This window comes from Trichoderma breve, chromosome 2 (assembly GCF_028502605.1).
Source record: "Trichoderma breve strain T069 chromosome 2, whole genome shotgun sequence".
NCBI classification, from domain to species: Eukaryota; Fungi; Ascomycota; class Sordariomycetes; order Hypocreales; family Hypocreaceae; genus Trichoderma; species Trichoderma breve.
Window position 1 is genome coordinate 4083868 of NC_079233.1, and position 15452 is coordinate 4099319.

Below are 15452 nucleotides of genomic sequence, written 5' to 3' on the forward strand. Positions count from 1 at the left end.
CTTCTCTCTGGTCTCTCTCGCCAATTATGACGCTCCAATTGTATCTTCACACCGTCTTCACATGAGCGTCTTCGCATGAGCCCCTACGAGCACCAAGGAGATGCAAAGCTAAACAAATAATCCTATAGCGCTGGCACTGGCCTAAAGCCGCGGCTAAGACGACTTGTTTCTTTCGAATAACTAAGAGCTGGTGCCGCCTATTAGGTTTAGCGTTCGAGGTGAGAAGTTCAGCCATCGTGCCATAATACCGAGCCCGCACGCTTATGCCCGATCAATGTTGTTTCAAACACCCAATTAACTTGCCTGGCCTCCCCTTTGAAAATTGAAACCAAAGCAAATTAAAAATCTCCGCCACCAAAAAAAATAGAAGGGGAGAAAAAAGAAAAAAGAAGACAAGAAGACGAAAACATGTGTTCAGCTTACTCGCGCCTACTGTGGTCCTCAACTGTGTCAACCAGCACAACTACGCCAACTTGAACAATAAAACATCACCAAACATGACCATGCCTGGCTAACTCAGCGAAAAGCGCAGCAAACGGCCACAATGGCCTCCTCCAGCACATCCACAGACGCTCAATCCCAGTCTTCAGAACACGGAGCAGCGCTACATCCACGCGCTGACGAGAAGCACGGCCTCGAACGAAACTCTACCAGCATCTCTAGAGACCCTCGCGACTCCAACGACGTAGCCGATCCTACCACCGACACTGAGAAACAGATCTATGTTGTTCAAGATGCAGACTCCAATGACGATGAAAATCTGGTGTGGTGGGATGGCGAAGACGACCTTCAAAACCCCTACAACTGGCCCGCCTGGCGCAAAGTTCTCAATAGCGTTCTCGTCAGCTCTCTTTCTTTCATCACGCCCTTAGCATCATGTATGAGCATCTTCATTTTGCCCTTTCGGTGTCTCTTGATTATTCAAGGCTGACTTGTATGTCTAGCCATGTTTGCTCCTGGTGTCCCCGATCTCATGGTGGAATTCCATACCACAAGCCAGGAACTGGCAGCCTTTTGCGTTTCCGTATACGTCCTGGGCTTTGCTGCCGGGCCTATGCTCTTTGCGCCATTGTCTGAGCTGTATGGCCGACAAATCGTTTATAACACCACAAACGTTGGCTTCATTGGTAAGATTTCAGCCTAGCCAATTCATCTCATATATCATATACAGCCCTTGCTATCTCATATTCTATGGACGACGCAGCTAACGCCCGCCAAGTCTTCGTCATCGCCTGTGCAAAGGCCCCGTCAATGAATGCCCTCATCGTTTTTCGATTCTTCAGTGGCATCTTCGGCTCTTGTCCCATCACCAACGGCGGCGGCACCATCACCGACATGATTACCCAGGAGAAGCGCGGCGCCGCCATGGCAGGCTTCGCTATTGGGCCCCTGTTAGGCCCGGTCGTCGGTCCTGTTGTCGGCGGGTTCATCACCACGGGCCTCGGGTGGCGCTGGGTCTTTTGGATCATGGCGATTCTCGCGGGCACCCTGGCCTTTCTCTACGCCGTCCTCGCCAGCGAGACGTATGCTTCCGTGCTACTCGACCGCAAGGCCAGAAGGCTGAGGAAAGAGACGGGCAATCCCCTCCTACGGTCCAAGCTTGATCCCGGGCTGTCAAGTGCTGCGTACCTTAAGCGCGGCATCCTACGGCCATTCAAGCTGCTGGTATTGTCTCCCATCAGCATCATCTGCGGCATCTACGTCGGCGTGGTCTACGCATATCTCTACCTACTCTTCACCAGCTTAACCCCCCTCTTCATGGAAATCTACCACTTCAAGACGAGCTTCGCAGGCCTCACTTTCTTAGGAATTGGCATCGGCAGCATGATCGGTGTTGCCTTCTTCTCCCTCACCAGCGACAGGACCATCAAAAAGAAGGCCGCGGAAGAGGCCGTGGCGGCAGAGGCAGAGGGCAGGGCGCCCGAAGGCATGAAGCCCGAGTACCGCCTCTCGCCCCTGATGGTCGGCGCCCTCACGCTTCCCGTGGGCTTCTTCATCTACGGGTGGACCGCCGAGTACCAGGTCCACTGGATCGCACCCATCATCGGTACCGTCGTTATCGGCGTCGGCGATCTCATCGTCTACATGGTAAGCCCCCCTTTCTCTCACTAATAGAATACATCCAGCTAAACATCATCACCTCTAGTCTCTCCAGATGTATCTCGTCGACACCTTCACAATTTACGCCGCCTCCGCCCTCGCTGCAAACGCAGTCATCCGCTCCATCGCAGGATCCGTCCTTCCCCTCGCCGGCTTGCCCATGTACAACCGTCTCGGCATGGGCTGGGGCAACAGCATCCTCGGCTTCATCGGCCTCGCATTATCACCCATCGCGTGGCTATTTGTCAAGCACGGCGAGAAACTGCGCAAGAGATTTGATATCAAGAATTTATGAGAGAGCATCCCCTTTATTTTTCTTCCTACTTTCTAGATTAGCTCCAAACGACACGATTTTAGACACCACTTTATCAAGATATAACAACGCCAAACCATCACACCACTACCTTCATCTTAGCATCAAAAAGTCGAATGGGTTCGGTTGCATAGGATATTTTTAATCACCGGGAATGGGACAAACCTACTCGAGATCGAGACCAAAGGCCACATTCAATTACATGATCTACAAAACAATAGGGGAGACTAATTGGAAAGAGAGGGATATTTAACATGGGTGTGATATACCCAATAGGGGAACCTTATAAAATTGCCATAGTGGCGAGAATAAATGATCAACGTCTATTATAACACTTTCACAGACATGTTGCCAAAACTTGGGAGCCTCTAAGAGGTAATGCTCTTTTTCATTCGTTAAGACGTAAAGTTTTGTTTTTTGTCATTAATTGATAGGTGACCTGCATGCAACCGCCTCAAAAACTAGCTAGCTTCATACCTCGGGCGTTGTTGCGTTTATACCATCATAGCCATTCGGGCACTTCGTTTTTCCTCTTTTCTTTCTTTAAAACAAAAAAAAATCATTCCCATTCTTCCCAAATCCAGCAAATGTTTTTCCCTTTTTATTCCAAATCCCGTCGTCTAAGCCATCTGTCCAATGCCCAGGTGGTCTGGGTCAGCGCGGACAATGCGCAGGGTGTTGGTGTTGCCCATGCCGCCCTTCCAGCCCTGGACAACGACGACGGTATCGCCGGCAGTCAGGGTGCCGAGCTCGATGGCGTGGGTGACGGCCCACTTGATGCGCTTGTCGACATCCTCCTGCCAGTTGACAGTCTCGAAGTCGGGCTTCTGCTCGGGGTACAGGAAAGGATAGACACCACGGTACAGGTGGCTGAATCGAGAAGTGGTGGGGTTTCGGGTCACCATGAAGATGGGGCAGATAGGGCGGTACTTGGACAGCAGGCGGGCTGAGTCTCCGGAGGTGGAGAGAACAATGATACCACCAGCTCCCAGGTCGAGGGAGGCACGGACGGCAGCCATGGCGCAGGACTCGACGGGGGAGACGGGGCGCTTCACCAGGGTGCACAGCTCCTCAAAGTGGGAGACGTAAGGGATGGTGTTCTCAGCCTTGAGACTGGCCTCGTGCATCTCACGGACGGACTCGGCGGGGTAGTTACCCTTGGCGGTCTCACCAGAAAGCATGACGCAGTCAGCGCCATCAGTGACGGCGTTGCCAACATCGCTAATCTCAGCACGAGTAGGACGAGGGTTCTTGATCATGGACTCGAGCATCTGGGTAGCACAGATGACGGGCTTGCCAGCAATGTTGCACATGGCAATCATCTTCTTCTGGGCAGCGAACACCTCAGCGGCGGGGATCTCAATACCCAGGTCACCACGGGCAACCATGACACCGTCGGTCTCCTCGAGAATCTCGGCAAAGTTGTTCAGGCCCTGTCGGTTCTCGATCTTAGCAATGATCTGGATCTGCTTGCCCTCAGGTCCCAGGACGTCACGGATATCCTTGATATCCTGAGCACGGCGGATAAATGAGGCAAAGACCATGTCGACACCGTTCTTGACACCAAACCGAAGATCGGCCTTGTCCTTCTCAGAGAGAGCGGGCAGGTCGACGTCGGTGTTGGGCAAGTTGACACCCTTTCGGGAGGAAATGAATCCATTGTTTCGGGCGCGGACCTCGACGGTCTTGTCGTCCTTGATGCTCAGGACATCAAAGGCAAGGACACCGTCGTCGACGTAGATGACACGACCAGGTTGGATCACCTTGGTGATGTTCTTGTAGTCGACATACCTGTGACATCGTCAGCATTTCGTTTCGCCCAACCATCAGCTTATGAGAGAGGACAATGGTGGGTGGTAATTTCTTTAGTCATGAATAGCATAGGGCATCAATTAGGACCCAAGCAGTCCCGCCCGTTGGCATCCTCATGCATGACATTACCACCACAAAGAGGGCGGGGAGGGTGTGTGCTGTGCCCCTCCCTGCCCCTCCCCCCTCTTTGGACAAAACAAAGAAATTCTTACATGTTCTGGGTATCACAAGCAGTGATGTATTTCTCATCGGTGGTGATGTTCATGACGGTACCGACGGTGATGGGAATGTCCACATCGCCAGTGGTGTTGCCGGTACGGATCTCGGGGCCCTTGGTGTCGAGGGCAATGGCAACAGGTCGTCCAGGGTGGACGTCAACGGCAGCGCGCACATTGTCAATGACAGACTGGTGGTACTCGTAGCTGCCGTGGGAGAAGTTCATACGGGCCACGTTCAGGCCAGCATCACGAAGCTTGTTGAGGGCCTCGACCGAGTTGGTCTTGGGGCCGATGGTGCAGATGATGGCAGTACGGCGAAAGTTGCGGGCAGGGGTGAAGGCTGTGTTGAGGGAGGCCAGCCAATTAATGCGGCCACCGATTTCCAGGTGCTCCTGGGCCGTGGTCGCCATGATGCTGACGGTGCGAGAGGGCTTGGGGATCTGGGACATGGTTAAGAAGGGGTTCGGCGTCGAGCACTAGAAGTCAAGCCGGTCGGGAGAGGGAGAAGTGGTTATGCTCACGAGTCAAATAGATTCGTCAGGCTCCCGTGAGAAAGAGATGACGATGAGACGGAATGTCAAAGATTGCGCAGAAGATGATTTGAGGGAGGAAGCAGACGAGGATGGAGAGGGAAATAAATAAGGATAAGAGAGAGAGAGATTCAACGAGGGATGGAGAGAGAAAAAAAAAACCACGCCTAAGCAACGGCAGAGCAGTCGATTAGGTGATGCTACCTCAAAACTATGTGGTGTGGAGGGGGTGGGAAAGCCGGCAGCCGTCAGTGGTTGGTTTTTTTCCTCCTGTAACTGCAAAGTATCACAGTAACGCGGCAAGGGGATCTGTGAGCCAACGAAGGCTAATCATTGGCCAGCTCAAGGCGTATCGAGAGGCGAGCGCTGTTTTCGGTGCTAATAAAAGCCCAGGTCATCTCCAACTCAACTCAACTTGCCCCTCCTCAAAAGCAAGCAGCAAGCCCAGCAACCCAGTTAGTTGCCAGGGTACAGGAGGGGCACTAATAGAGGGGCACTGCAAAAAGGGACCGGCCGCTAGTCTCACCGTTATCTCTGGCGCATGCTAATTGAACAGTAAAAGAAACCGACCTCAGTATGTAAGTAATAATCCAGCACGCCGTAAACGGACGGCGGGGCGGAGTGCAGAAGAAGAGTGCGGAACATTTTTTTTTTTTTGTTTTTTTTTTGTTCATTGGCTTTTTTTGGATTTGGCCCAGGATATCATAATATGATACTCCGTATTCCGTAAGTTCAGCACCGGCCATTATACATTGATATCCATGTATGATTACGCCGGGGACTTGTTCCATCTGACCTCAAAACTCTCACTCTGCCTCGCCTGTGCTCCGTATTGCGCTTGTTGTGAGGCATTTGCAGCTGCCACTCCCGCCGGTGCCGCCCCCCGGGTACACTCCATGCCTATCGCTGAGGATTCCTCTTCAGCATGGCTAATAGTATAAGCACTGCCCCTTGCTGCCACAGCACTCGCATACAACAAGGGGATTTGGGGAAATGCTCCGTGTTTCGGCTCGTCTCAACAAAAAAAAATGAATTCGGTGCTACTTGTTTGGTCGAGTCTTTTCCCCCACGCCGCACGCCGTCTCTCTAGCGCCGGATCATAGTGAGAATTAACGTGTTGGACGAAGCGCGAGGCTCGGAGAATCAAGCATCCTTCCCAGCTCGTGGCCTGTGATGTCGGGTGAACAAAACGGGCAACACGCCAGACGTCAAGCGTTATGTGCTCGCAATCTTGTGCCTCATCCGTTTTTGCCCTCCCAATCACCCGATACTCTTGCAAGGCCCGTGACTTTTCGTGATGTTTGCTAATACGGGCAATTAGCACTCAGTCCACTCTTATCGGGGATACAAGTTGAGCTTTCGGGCCTGTTCTTACCTTTTTTTTGCCCCTCTATCCTAATTAGGATTAGAGTTCCAGATACTGGCTTGGCCCGATTAACCTCTAGCGCTGTTGAGCTCGTTGCATGACTAAGCTGAAGCTGGTGATTTTGCTGACTCATCGAGGGAGCTCTGGTTGTCTGGCGAGGATCCGGAAGATGAGGCGCCGATCTCCGAAAATCCCAGCCAGCGTCGGATGCGCAAAGCACGTGAGTTGGGGCGGTGCCGTCACCTCAGCTGTTTCTCCAGCCTCCAAGAGCTGTATTAGCCTCTCACCGTTGCGACACCCCTTGCGAGCTTCTCCAGATCCCCACGACGACCAAAAAACCTCCGTTGCGGCCTCTGATTTTTATCCTCGGATCGAATCGAATCGGAAAAATCAGTCACCATGGTGGTACGTCCTTCCCCCGATCCAAATCCCCCGCCCCGGTTCCTGCTTCCGTGCTGGCCCTCCATCGCGGCGTCCTCGGGCGCTTGCGCTTGGAGTCGTGCCAGATGTCGCCTGCTTGACTGGCCTTTCTAAGACTGATCGCAGCTTCTCGACCTGCTGACGCTGGGCCTCTGGTCAAAGGTTGGACGTTTGACACACTATGCTTTTGACGCCGTTCTTCGTAAGAAATCTTTTGTCCCACCCCCTTGCGTTTTTGCGATGCCGAATGGTTGCTAAATTTGCATGTGACAGTCTCGGCTTTTCTCGCTGGCGTGAAGCGATCGACCGGCTTGACGTGAGTTTACTAGAGCTTTATTAATGCGCATATTTGTGTTTTCGTCTCTCGAACCCGCGGGTTAACGGGCCATCAGTTTCAAGAGCGACAAGGTTGCCGGCGAGAACAAGGATATCTCCAAATGGATCGATAAGTACCTCGGCGTCGGCGAGTGGGTGATGGACCAGTCCGTTGCCATCGCCGGCTCCAGCGGCTTCTTTGAGCGCAAGCGATAGTTCCTCGCAACTCGTTCAGACCACCTCCTTTTGAGCCGCCGAATTCAGCTACCGGGTTTGCGACATCGTGACGAGTATAGTTGCCGAGCCTTTCGTTCCAACCTATCTAGCTTCAGGGAGCTCTAAGGTTGCGATTTTCTTTTTTCCTTTCTTGCCAAGGGAGTGCAAGTGCGTTGGAATTATGATAGCTGTGCCTGAGGGCCGAGGGAAATCCCTAACAAGCTCAAGTTCGTTTTGAGCTATTATGACGGATGAGCAGTGCCAAAGTCATGTTTTTATCTGGGCGTTTGAAGGAACAACTGGGTGCTTGTTTGATGGAATTGCTGAATATGATGAAATGACTCTACTACGCAAAAAATAAGAAAAGAAAAAGAGGAAAAAATGCCGACGACGTGACTCTTGTTTTTATTGTTTTCCTTCCACCCGGCTCAAATTCTGGCTTGGTTGCATCTCCACAAGTTGTGATCGTTCCACTTAGCCGAGGTTACCCAGGCGCTTTACCCAGACGCTAACATCTTCTCGAACAAAGACGGCCAGGCACAGCTCACTCACATGTAAGCTGCTTTTAGCTACAACACACATCGTTAAGAAGATCCAATACCTCATAATGACAAAAAGGTCATGTAGCAGTAGAGCGTGCATGTTAATTCACAAGATAAACTAGCATCTGTGAACACTCCCCGGACAAACGGAAGAAGAAAGATACAGACCAAAAGATCAGAAGGCAACACATGAACCTGCAGACCAACGATAGCAGGCGGAAAGGCCGTATCGGAGAGGGGACAGGCGAGTTCACGATTAAAAAGCTAGTCGCAAGTTTCACGTGGAAGGGATTATAAAGGGGTAGGTAAACAAGGCTCGGGGATTTAAATGAGGCTATACGGTGGAGCATTGCTTATAACAGCTCCCGATTACAGCTGCCGGTCTTGGGTGCATATAAGTGAAAATCGGCCTTGTAATAGATTGAAGTTCTGCCTACAGCATTTATCCTTGTGTATAGTTACCATAGCTTTGTTCTTTATTCCTGTATTTATGAATTATCACATATAGTGGTGTCTACTTATTCGAAGTCTGCTACGTTGCGAGAGTGCTCAAGAGACAGAGGCCCGTCTAAGAGATCTTAACAGGTTATTCTTCTCAACATAATTATAGTAGTAAAAGCTCCAAGAAATCACTATTGCTCTTTAGGTTACTATACAAGCACTCTTTGAAACTTGGCTGAAATGACGGTGTGTCTTAAGCTTACTTGTTAGGTTGGGTAACTACAGCAGCTGTCTAATACTGTAAGCAGACAAATTATGTATGTAGCAATAGTGCCTCCTTCAAACGCTTCCCTGCTTCGGATATCTCCTTTGAGGTCTGTGTAGTAGGTATTATGCTTGTAGTATTGGCGAATTTAGTACCTAATGCAGTTCAGTTTAAGCCAGTTATGGGATTCAGCAAAATCTATATATACCTATATCTATATTTGTTGTTTACTCCAGACCAACTTTCTCAATCACTACTGATACACTGTCAAACACCCAAACATATCCTCTCTGCTTGCTCATCATTTTCAAGTCTCTTTACTATTCTCATCCCCTACCATCATCATCCTTGACGTCCCAAAACCTCCCAATTATCCACCGACATGTCCTGCCAATCACTAGATCCCTCAAGCGGCATATGCTTCGGCACCAGCAACAACATCACCTTACTCCTCCAAACCTTCAAAAACTGCTGCAGCCTCGCTCCCATCGTCCAGTACTACGACACTTACGGATGCAGTGCTTATTGTCCCATCATGCCCGACCGCCGAACAGGCGAATCGCTCCGGGATTGCATTGCTGATGCTCTGGGGACTGGATCGTGCTATGCACCACTTGATAAACCTGCTGCTCCAAGCGTTATTGCGCGAGCCAGCGCCGCTGCTAAAGAGCCTGTTTGCTCGGTTTGCGCTGCTACAGCTGCGACATCGACAACTGGGGCTGCTGTTCGGATGTATAGTGCTGATACGGTTTCATGGAAGACTGGACTGACCATCGGGGTTGTATTATTTACTGGAATGTTCGCTGGGGGGTATTTGATCTAAAATCTGGGCGGTTATATCTCGACGACGAGGGTGACTATTTTACATTCGAGTATGTGTTGCGTAGAATTAGACAAACGAAGGCCATAGAAATATTAGACATCATGTCATCGCTTAATCATTAATTTCGTTCTCTAAAATCTAACATTCCAAAGTTGTTTTACACGCTGAAAGAAAATCATAATAGGATAATCACAAAATATGTAGCAGTCCAGGGTATAACTCCAATCGTCTGAAGAACCACCACCAGACAAAGACCACCAGCAAGAGACGCTGTCAATCGATAGTGTCGTTTGAACTGGCCGGAGAGCCGAGAGAAAAGACAGGGATTACCACACCCTATGCATGCTCTGCCAAAAACTCCGGCGGCACTTCGTTCTCGCTGTCGTACCTACGCAGCGGCGCGCCATCAGTGTTGACGGCCTGACCATGCTCATCATCTCTATCCTGTTCACCGCCGAGGAGGTCTGGGGGCACCTCATTGTCGCTCTCTTCATCGGCTGAGTGGCTGCTTTCTTGCGTAGGTCGACCCTCCGGCTCTGGCTTTGCTTCACTCGGCTCATCCTCACTCGGCTCATCCTCACTCGGCTCATCCTCACTCGGCTCATCCTGAGCGCTGGCGGGATGCTCCTCGGTAGGATTAACCAGGCCTTCAAAGACGTTGGCGCCCTCTTTAAAGGCCTCTAGTTCTGCTCCGATGGCGCAAATCAAAAGATTCCAGTGCTTTTCCTCCGCCAGCCGCATGTAGCTCTCCAGCTCCTCAATCACCTGCTTCATTCGTGAAAGCTGAGACGATATGATATCTTCCAGAGAGGGAACTTTTTCTTTGCCTTTCGAGGTCGAGTCTGAAGGCGATGATGCGCCGTTCTGCATAGCCTGTCGTAAATCTGCTTCAAATGTAGATACCAGCTGCGTAACCTTGTCCCAGACTTGGCCCCCCTCTTCCAATGCTAGTCGATCTGTATCAATCCGCTCTTTGCAGCGCTCCAATACTGACATCTCCGCTTCCCACCACGATTTTGCCATTTCTAGTGTCCGCCGCTCGGGGATGAGTCGCATAAACTCAACTCCCCCCGAAGCGGCCGGGTCTCCGTCAACCTCGCCGCCGTGGTTTAAGAGGTCCGGGTCAAGTGGTTGGATTGGTGGATGTTGTACAAATGCCTTGACCTCGTTTGTCACGTCTCTTAATGCGCCATGATATCCACTTAGCCCTGCTTCTCTTTTGTTCTTAATGTCGTCCATTCTCTCCTCCAGTGTGCGGCACTGGAAGCGCATAGCCGCTAATCTCTCCTCAAGCTGCCGGATTTCTTCGCTCAGGGCACCATGCTGCGTACCAAGTTCCCGCAGCTCTTTCGCTAGCGGTTCGTCACCATTTTCCTCCAAATCGTGCAGCTCTGCTTGAATATCAGATTTCCTGGTGCCTAGCCCATCCAGGTAGTTGAGGGCGTCTTCTCGTTGGGCCATGGCATCTGCTATGTGGGCATTTTCGTCTCGTTTGAGCTTCGTCATCGAGGCAATCAATTTTCGGAGATCTTCTCGTGTAGATTTCAACCCAGGGGGCTTATCGTTCGTTGGCTGCCGAATTGGAACCACGTTGCCGTCGCGGGTGGCTCGAGGTGGTACATAGAGGGAGCTAGTCATTCTCGATTTGGAGCTTTTTGTAGAGTAAAAGGTGCCAGTTGGTGTGCTGCTGCCTGTGCTGGAGGCATCATTCTCATTGCCAGATCCAGCTGCCAGCGCGGCAGCCTGTTGATCAAGTAACCGCTGGACATCTTGCTCCAAAGCCTTCTCTTGCCTCCGCAATCCTCGCCAGATGGAATCTGTGTTGTGCGCACCAGCTTCACGTCTATGATCGAACAGCACGCTATTGGCTTCGGTAGGGCTCCCACCGAGAAGACTGTAGGGAGTATGTTTGCTGCGACCTGAAGGGCCAACAGAGTTTGCCCGGGCCGAGTCCTTGGTGAGCATCATTGACGCAGTTATCGGCGGCGGTGGACCAGCAAACATTGCCCTCGGCTTCATCTTGAAATATGACTGGGCTGGACTGCCCTTGTCCCGCCATGTGCTTGGGGATTGCCCACGAGACGTCGTTGACTCCTCATAGTCGGCCAGCCAAGCTCTAGGCAGGTCCCCATCGGCCGATAAGACATCGTCAGGCCGAGGATCTAGTTCGTTAAGCTGGTATTCACTAGGTGATCGGATCGGAGGTTTATGAAAAGGTAGACCTGGCGATTTGCGATGCGGGCTTGCTATGCGATCGAAAAAAGACATGATGGTGATTTTGGATAGTGGGGAGCTCTGTCGATGCGTTATTCGAGACGGCGAGAAAGAGCGATTGACGGGGAGGCCGTGGAAGTTCGGAGCCAAGAGCAAATCAAAGCTATAATGATTTTATATGAAGCATGGAGAAGGAATACTTGGTGGTGGTGGATGGGCCATGGAGCGTGTTGTCAAGCTTGCTCACGAGGACAGGTATGGGTGAAGTCGAGGCATGTGCCTGATTCCGGAGCTTATCAAGGTAGTGGCTGGAGCTTGTACATGCATCTGCCGATAGCACTCAAGACTGTGCACTCTACAATTGGCTGGCAAATTTCGTGCCTGTAGATTGGAGTGCACCACTATGGGGGCGTGAGTAGGTTCAGCCCGGGTTGATTTGATCAAATGAAGATGTTGTGGTGCATGCAGAGAAGCGCCGACTGTACTTTGGGAGCTTTCTGCAACTCAGACACTAAAAGTGGGCAGTGTTGTCATCGCCGCTTTTGATATGGACTACCCTGGTAAAGTATGCAACGAATATTGTACCAAGAAGCATCGAATATACGTGCATCTCATTCTTACTAGGTATTAAGAAATGACTTCATAATTATAAAAAAACAAGTCATTAAATTCCTTATAAAGTTAACTTAACTTATCGCTACCATCAAGCTTAACGTATCAATCTTGTACTACAAGATGTACTGATGAGTCGAGACTAAAGCCATCTCTGGCCAGCATGCCCAAACCTTCTATGTCTGGGCTGACCTAATTAATTTGCCGACGGAGCTTGCCGCGCGTCCGTTCCGTATCCCGTCCATACGTATTCATTCGTCGTGCATCGGGTTCTTCAAGGCAACGCTGTTTGTTACAGGAGATTTAAAGGCGTTCATTTCTCGATCGAGTCGAGGCCCCCAGCTGGGGAGATCGCTAAGAAGGAGGACGGGAGGACGATTACAGTGAGACGCCGCCACCCCAGAGTGCTAAAGGCGTAGTGCAAGCCGCTACACTTTGGCGCCTCGCTACCATTTGATCCGTCCATACAATAAGCACCGGACGCTGACGAAAGCAAAAAGGCAATTGACTCGACTTGGTTTGGGCGGGCTCAATCCTATTTCGCGTCTATTCTGCGATTTATCAGCTGCGTCTTGACTTTTGCTGTCGTCTCCATAATTACAGCAGCTGCAGCAGCGCAGGGAACAAAGCAAGGCAGAGCAAAAGCAAAAGCAAAGGGGAGGGTCCCGTCGTCTGGCGCCTCGTGATCCAGCCCTGCTGCTCCAACCCCTCGCCTATCGCCATCCGGATTGACTGACATCCAGACTAAATCAGTCACAGCCAACTAACTAACCGCCCAGCAAAGCAAAAGCGCCGTCAGCCCGCTTCAGGCCAACCCCAACCGGCCAACCCCCAAGAAGCACCATGAACCAATCACATCAGCTGCCTCCCCCGCGACGGCAGCAGTCCGCCACGGCTCCCTATGGCGCTCAGCTCGACGAACTTCACATGTCCGGCATGAGCCCGCAGAGCCAGATGGCATCGCGAGACTACGCTCCCCAGATCAAGCTCGAGCCGTCGCCCGTGCCCAACGTGCTCCAGCCGGGCGGCATGTCGCGCCCGCCTCTGTCTGCCAACAACTCTATGTCTGGCTCTATTCCGGGCTCTATTCCTGGCTCTGGCTCTGGTTCAGCATCTGCGTCAGCGTCGTCTGCGCAACACCAGCAGGGCTATCAATCGCCGCCAAAGCCCGTCCTCAACATGTCGCACACCTACTCTCGCTCCAGCCCCGCGGCCAACTACGACACGCCCGCCTCATCCTCGTCCTACCACGCCTACACGCCAACCACCCCCAGCGGCTCGTCCTCGCAGTTCATCTCGCCTCAAGATGCCAAATACAACGCCCCGGGCTCCCAGCGCACCTTTTCCAACACGCCGCTGGGCCTGGCTGACATCCGGCCACGCGCCGACTCGAGCATGTCCGATGGAGCGCCCGGCACGCTTGGCTACGAGGTCGCCAACACACAGCCGGGCCCCAGCAACTACCTAGCTCCATGGCCAATCTACGCTTTCGACTGGTGCAAGTGGACACCGCGAGGGAACGGAGCAGGCAAGGTCGCCGTCGGCAGCTATCTAGAAGATGGTCACAACTTTGTAAGCCAAGCTGTCGTGTTGGATGTGGGGTACTGAATGCTGAATGCCGATGCTAACGGGGCGATATCAGATCCAAATCCTCGACAGCCAGGTCGTTCCAACACCTCAGGACGTCTACCAACCCGGCACATCCAAGTACAATCTCGAGTTCACAAAGGTGGCAGAGGCCACACATTCGTATCCCGTCACGCGGCTTCTGTGGGAGCCGCCGTCTTCGCAGAAGCAGTCCACCGATCTCTTAGCCACGTCTGGCGACCACCTGCGGCTGTGGTCATTGCCATCCGAGACCTCTGCAAATCCAGGAAACACAATTACTCGCCCGCGCGACTCGGCCGTCACGAAACTGACCCCTCTGGCGCTCTTGTCAAACTCCAAGACACCCGATCACACGGCCCCGCTGACCTCTCTCGATTGGAACACCGTCTCCCCCAGTCTCATCATTACCTCGAGTATTGATACCACCTGCACAATATGGGACATTCCATCCTTAACAGCCAAGACGCAGCTGATTGCCCACGACAAGGAGGTATATGACGTAAGGTTCTGTGCCAAGAGCGTCGATGTATTTGTGAGCTGTGGTCAGGATGGAAGCGTGCGCATGTTTGACCTGAGAAGCCTAGAGCATTCCACCATTATCTATGAACCTACAGGAAAGGAAGATCGAGGTTTGTCAACTCCCCACTCCCTTCTAACCCCCATGGAGACGGTCTACAAGGAAATAAGCCGCGTTGCTGACAGCTTCAACAGTGGAATCTGGCGAGCGAATGAGCCCTACAACCGCTCAGCAGACGCTTTCGAATCCTCCACCGCTCCTTCGACTAGCTACATCACCTCATGATACCCATCTTCTAGCGACATTTGCTCAGGACTCGAACGTGATCCGTATCTTGGACGTTCGACAACCCGGCCAGGCTCTCCTCGAGCTTCGGGGACACTCTGGTCCCCTCAATTGCATTGAGTGGTCTCCTTCGCGGAGGGGGACGCTGGCCTCAGGAGCAGACGACTGCCAGGTGCTGCTGTGGGATCTCATGAACTCTTCATCCATCAACGGCAGTCAGCAGCCAGAGAACCAACGAAGCCCCGTCGCATGCTGGGATTGCGACTACGAGATTGGAAACCTGGGCTGGGTACCACACTTGCAAGGCAACGATGGCGGCGAGTGGCTCGGTGTCGGCGCAGGTCGGGGCGTCTGGGGCGTGAAGGTGATGTGAGGACCTTTTGATGGATATCCGATACGAGTTGAGGCCCGTCAGAGCGTCAGAGCCGACCACGGATGACGCCTCATCTCCGTAAAAGCACCCGTTCCGATTGATATAGACTTGGCTGTTCGGCGGAGGGGGGGTATATGTATTACCTTACTTGAAAGGATTTATTGGAGTTTTGTACCGACAGTCCTAGCTGCATGAAACCAGCAACTTTGGAGTATGGAGACGTGACGAGTAACGATTGGAAGTTTGGTCAAATGGATTTGGTGAATGGATGGAAAAGGGAGTGCGAGGTGTGCCATGTCATATGGGGGTTTCTTTTTACGCATTTAGTTTATCGCAATTTGAAGCCGCGAGATTCTAGAAGGCCAGGCTTTATGAATACAGCGAGCAGATACATCCTTTGCATTGTTTATTGCCGCCATTGAAATGCCGTTTATTAAGTTGCTGGCTGAGATACATTGATGAAGCCGATATCACAGCAATTT

At 51.9% G+C, this 15452-nt stretch overlaps 6 protein-coding genes across 6 annotated transcripts; 4 read left to right on the forward strand and 2 right to left on the reverse strand.

Annotated features, from left to right (window-relative positions):
- Nucleotides 1-544: 544 nt before the first annotated feature.
- On the forward strand, nucleotides 545-2395 carry T069G_03449 (major facilitator superfamily domain-containing protein; the record flags this gene model as incomplete). The annotated part of the gene is made up of 4 exons (XM_056170659.1): nucleotides 545-878; nucleotides 945-1127; nucleotides 1220-2088; nucleotides 2147-2395. The coding sequence occupies 4 exons, from the start codon at nucleotides 545-547 to the stop codon at nucleotides 2393-2395; spliced, it is 1635 nt and encodes a 544-aa protein (XP_056031551.1).
- Nucleotides 2396-3033: 638 nt separating this feature from the next.
- T069G_03450 (pyruvate kinase, barrel domain-containing protein) lies at nucleotides 3034-4892 on the reverse strand (the record flags this gene model as incomplete). Its single annotated transcript, XM_056170660.1, has 2 exons — nucleotides 3034-4204; nucleotides 4438-4892. The coding sequence occupies 2 exons, from the start codon at nucleotides 4890-4892 to the stop codon at nucleotides 3034-3036; spliced, it is 1626 nt and encodes a 541-aa protein (XP_056031552.1).
- A 1846-nt stretch (nucleotides 4893-6738) lies between these two features.
- T069G_03451 (uncharacterized protein) lies at nucleotides 6739-7290 on the forward strand (the record flags this gene model as incomplete). Its single annotated transcript, XM_056170661.1, has 4 exons — nucleotides 6739-6744; nucleotides 6886-6961; nucleotides 7033-7075; nucleotides 7152-7290. The coding sequence occupies 4 exons, from the start codon at nucleotides 6739-6741 to the stop codon at nucleotides 7288-7290; spliced, it is 264 nt and encodes an 87-aa protein (XP_056031553.1).
- Nucleotides 7291-8920: 1630 nt separating this feature from the next.
- On the forward strand, nucleotides 8921-9361 carry T069G_03452 (uncharacterized protein; the record flags this gene model as incomplete). Its single annotated transcript, XM_056170662.1, has 1 exon — nucleotides 8921-9361. The coding sequence occupies one exon, from the start codon at nucleotides 8921-8923 to the stop codon at nucleotides 9359-9361; it is 441 nt and encodes a 146-aa protein (XP_056031554.1).
- A 770-nt stretch (nucleotides 9362-10131) lies between these two features.
- Nucleotides 10132-11629, reverse strand: T069G_03453 (uncharacterized protein; the record flags this gene model as incomplete). The annotated part of the gene is made up of 2 exons (XM_056170663.1): nucleotides 10132-10203; nucleotides 10265-11629. 2 exons carry the CDS (start codon nucleotides 11627-11629, stop codon nucleotides 10132-10134), a joined length of 1437 nt encoding a protein of 478 aa, XP_056031555.1.
- A 1401-nt stretch (nucleotides 11630-13030) lies between these two features.
- T069G_03454 (uncharacterized protein) lies at nucleotides 13031-14970 on the forward strand (the record flags this gene model as incomplete). Its single annotated transcript, XM_056170664.1, has 3 exons — nucleotides 13031-13759; nucleotides 13830-14424; nucleotides 14498-14970. The coding sequence occupies 3 exons, from the start codon at nucleotides 13031-13033 to the stop codon at nucleotides 14968-14970; spliced, it is 1797 nt and encodes a 598-aa protein (XP_056031556.1).
- Between the last annotated feature and the right edge of the window lie 482 nt (nucleotides 14971-15452).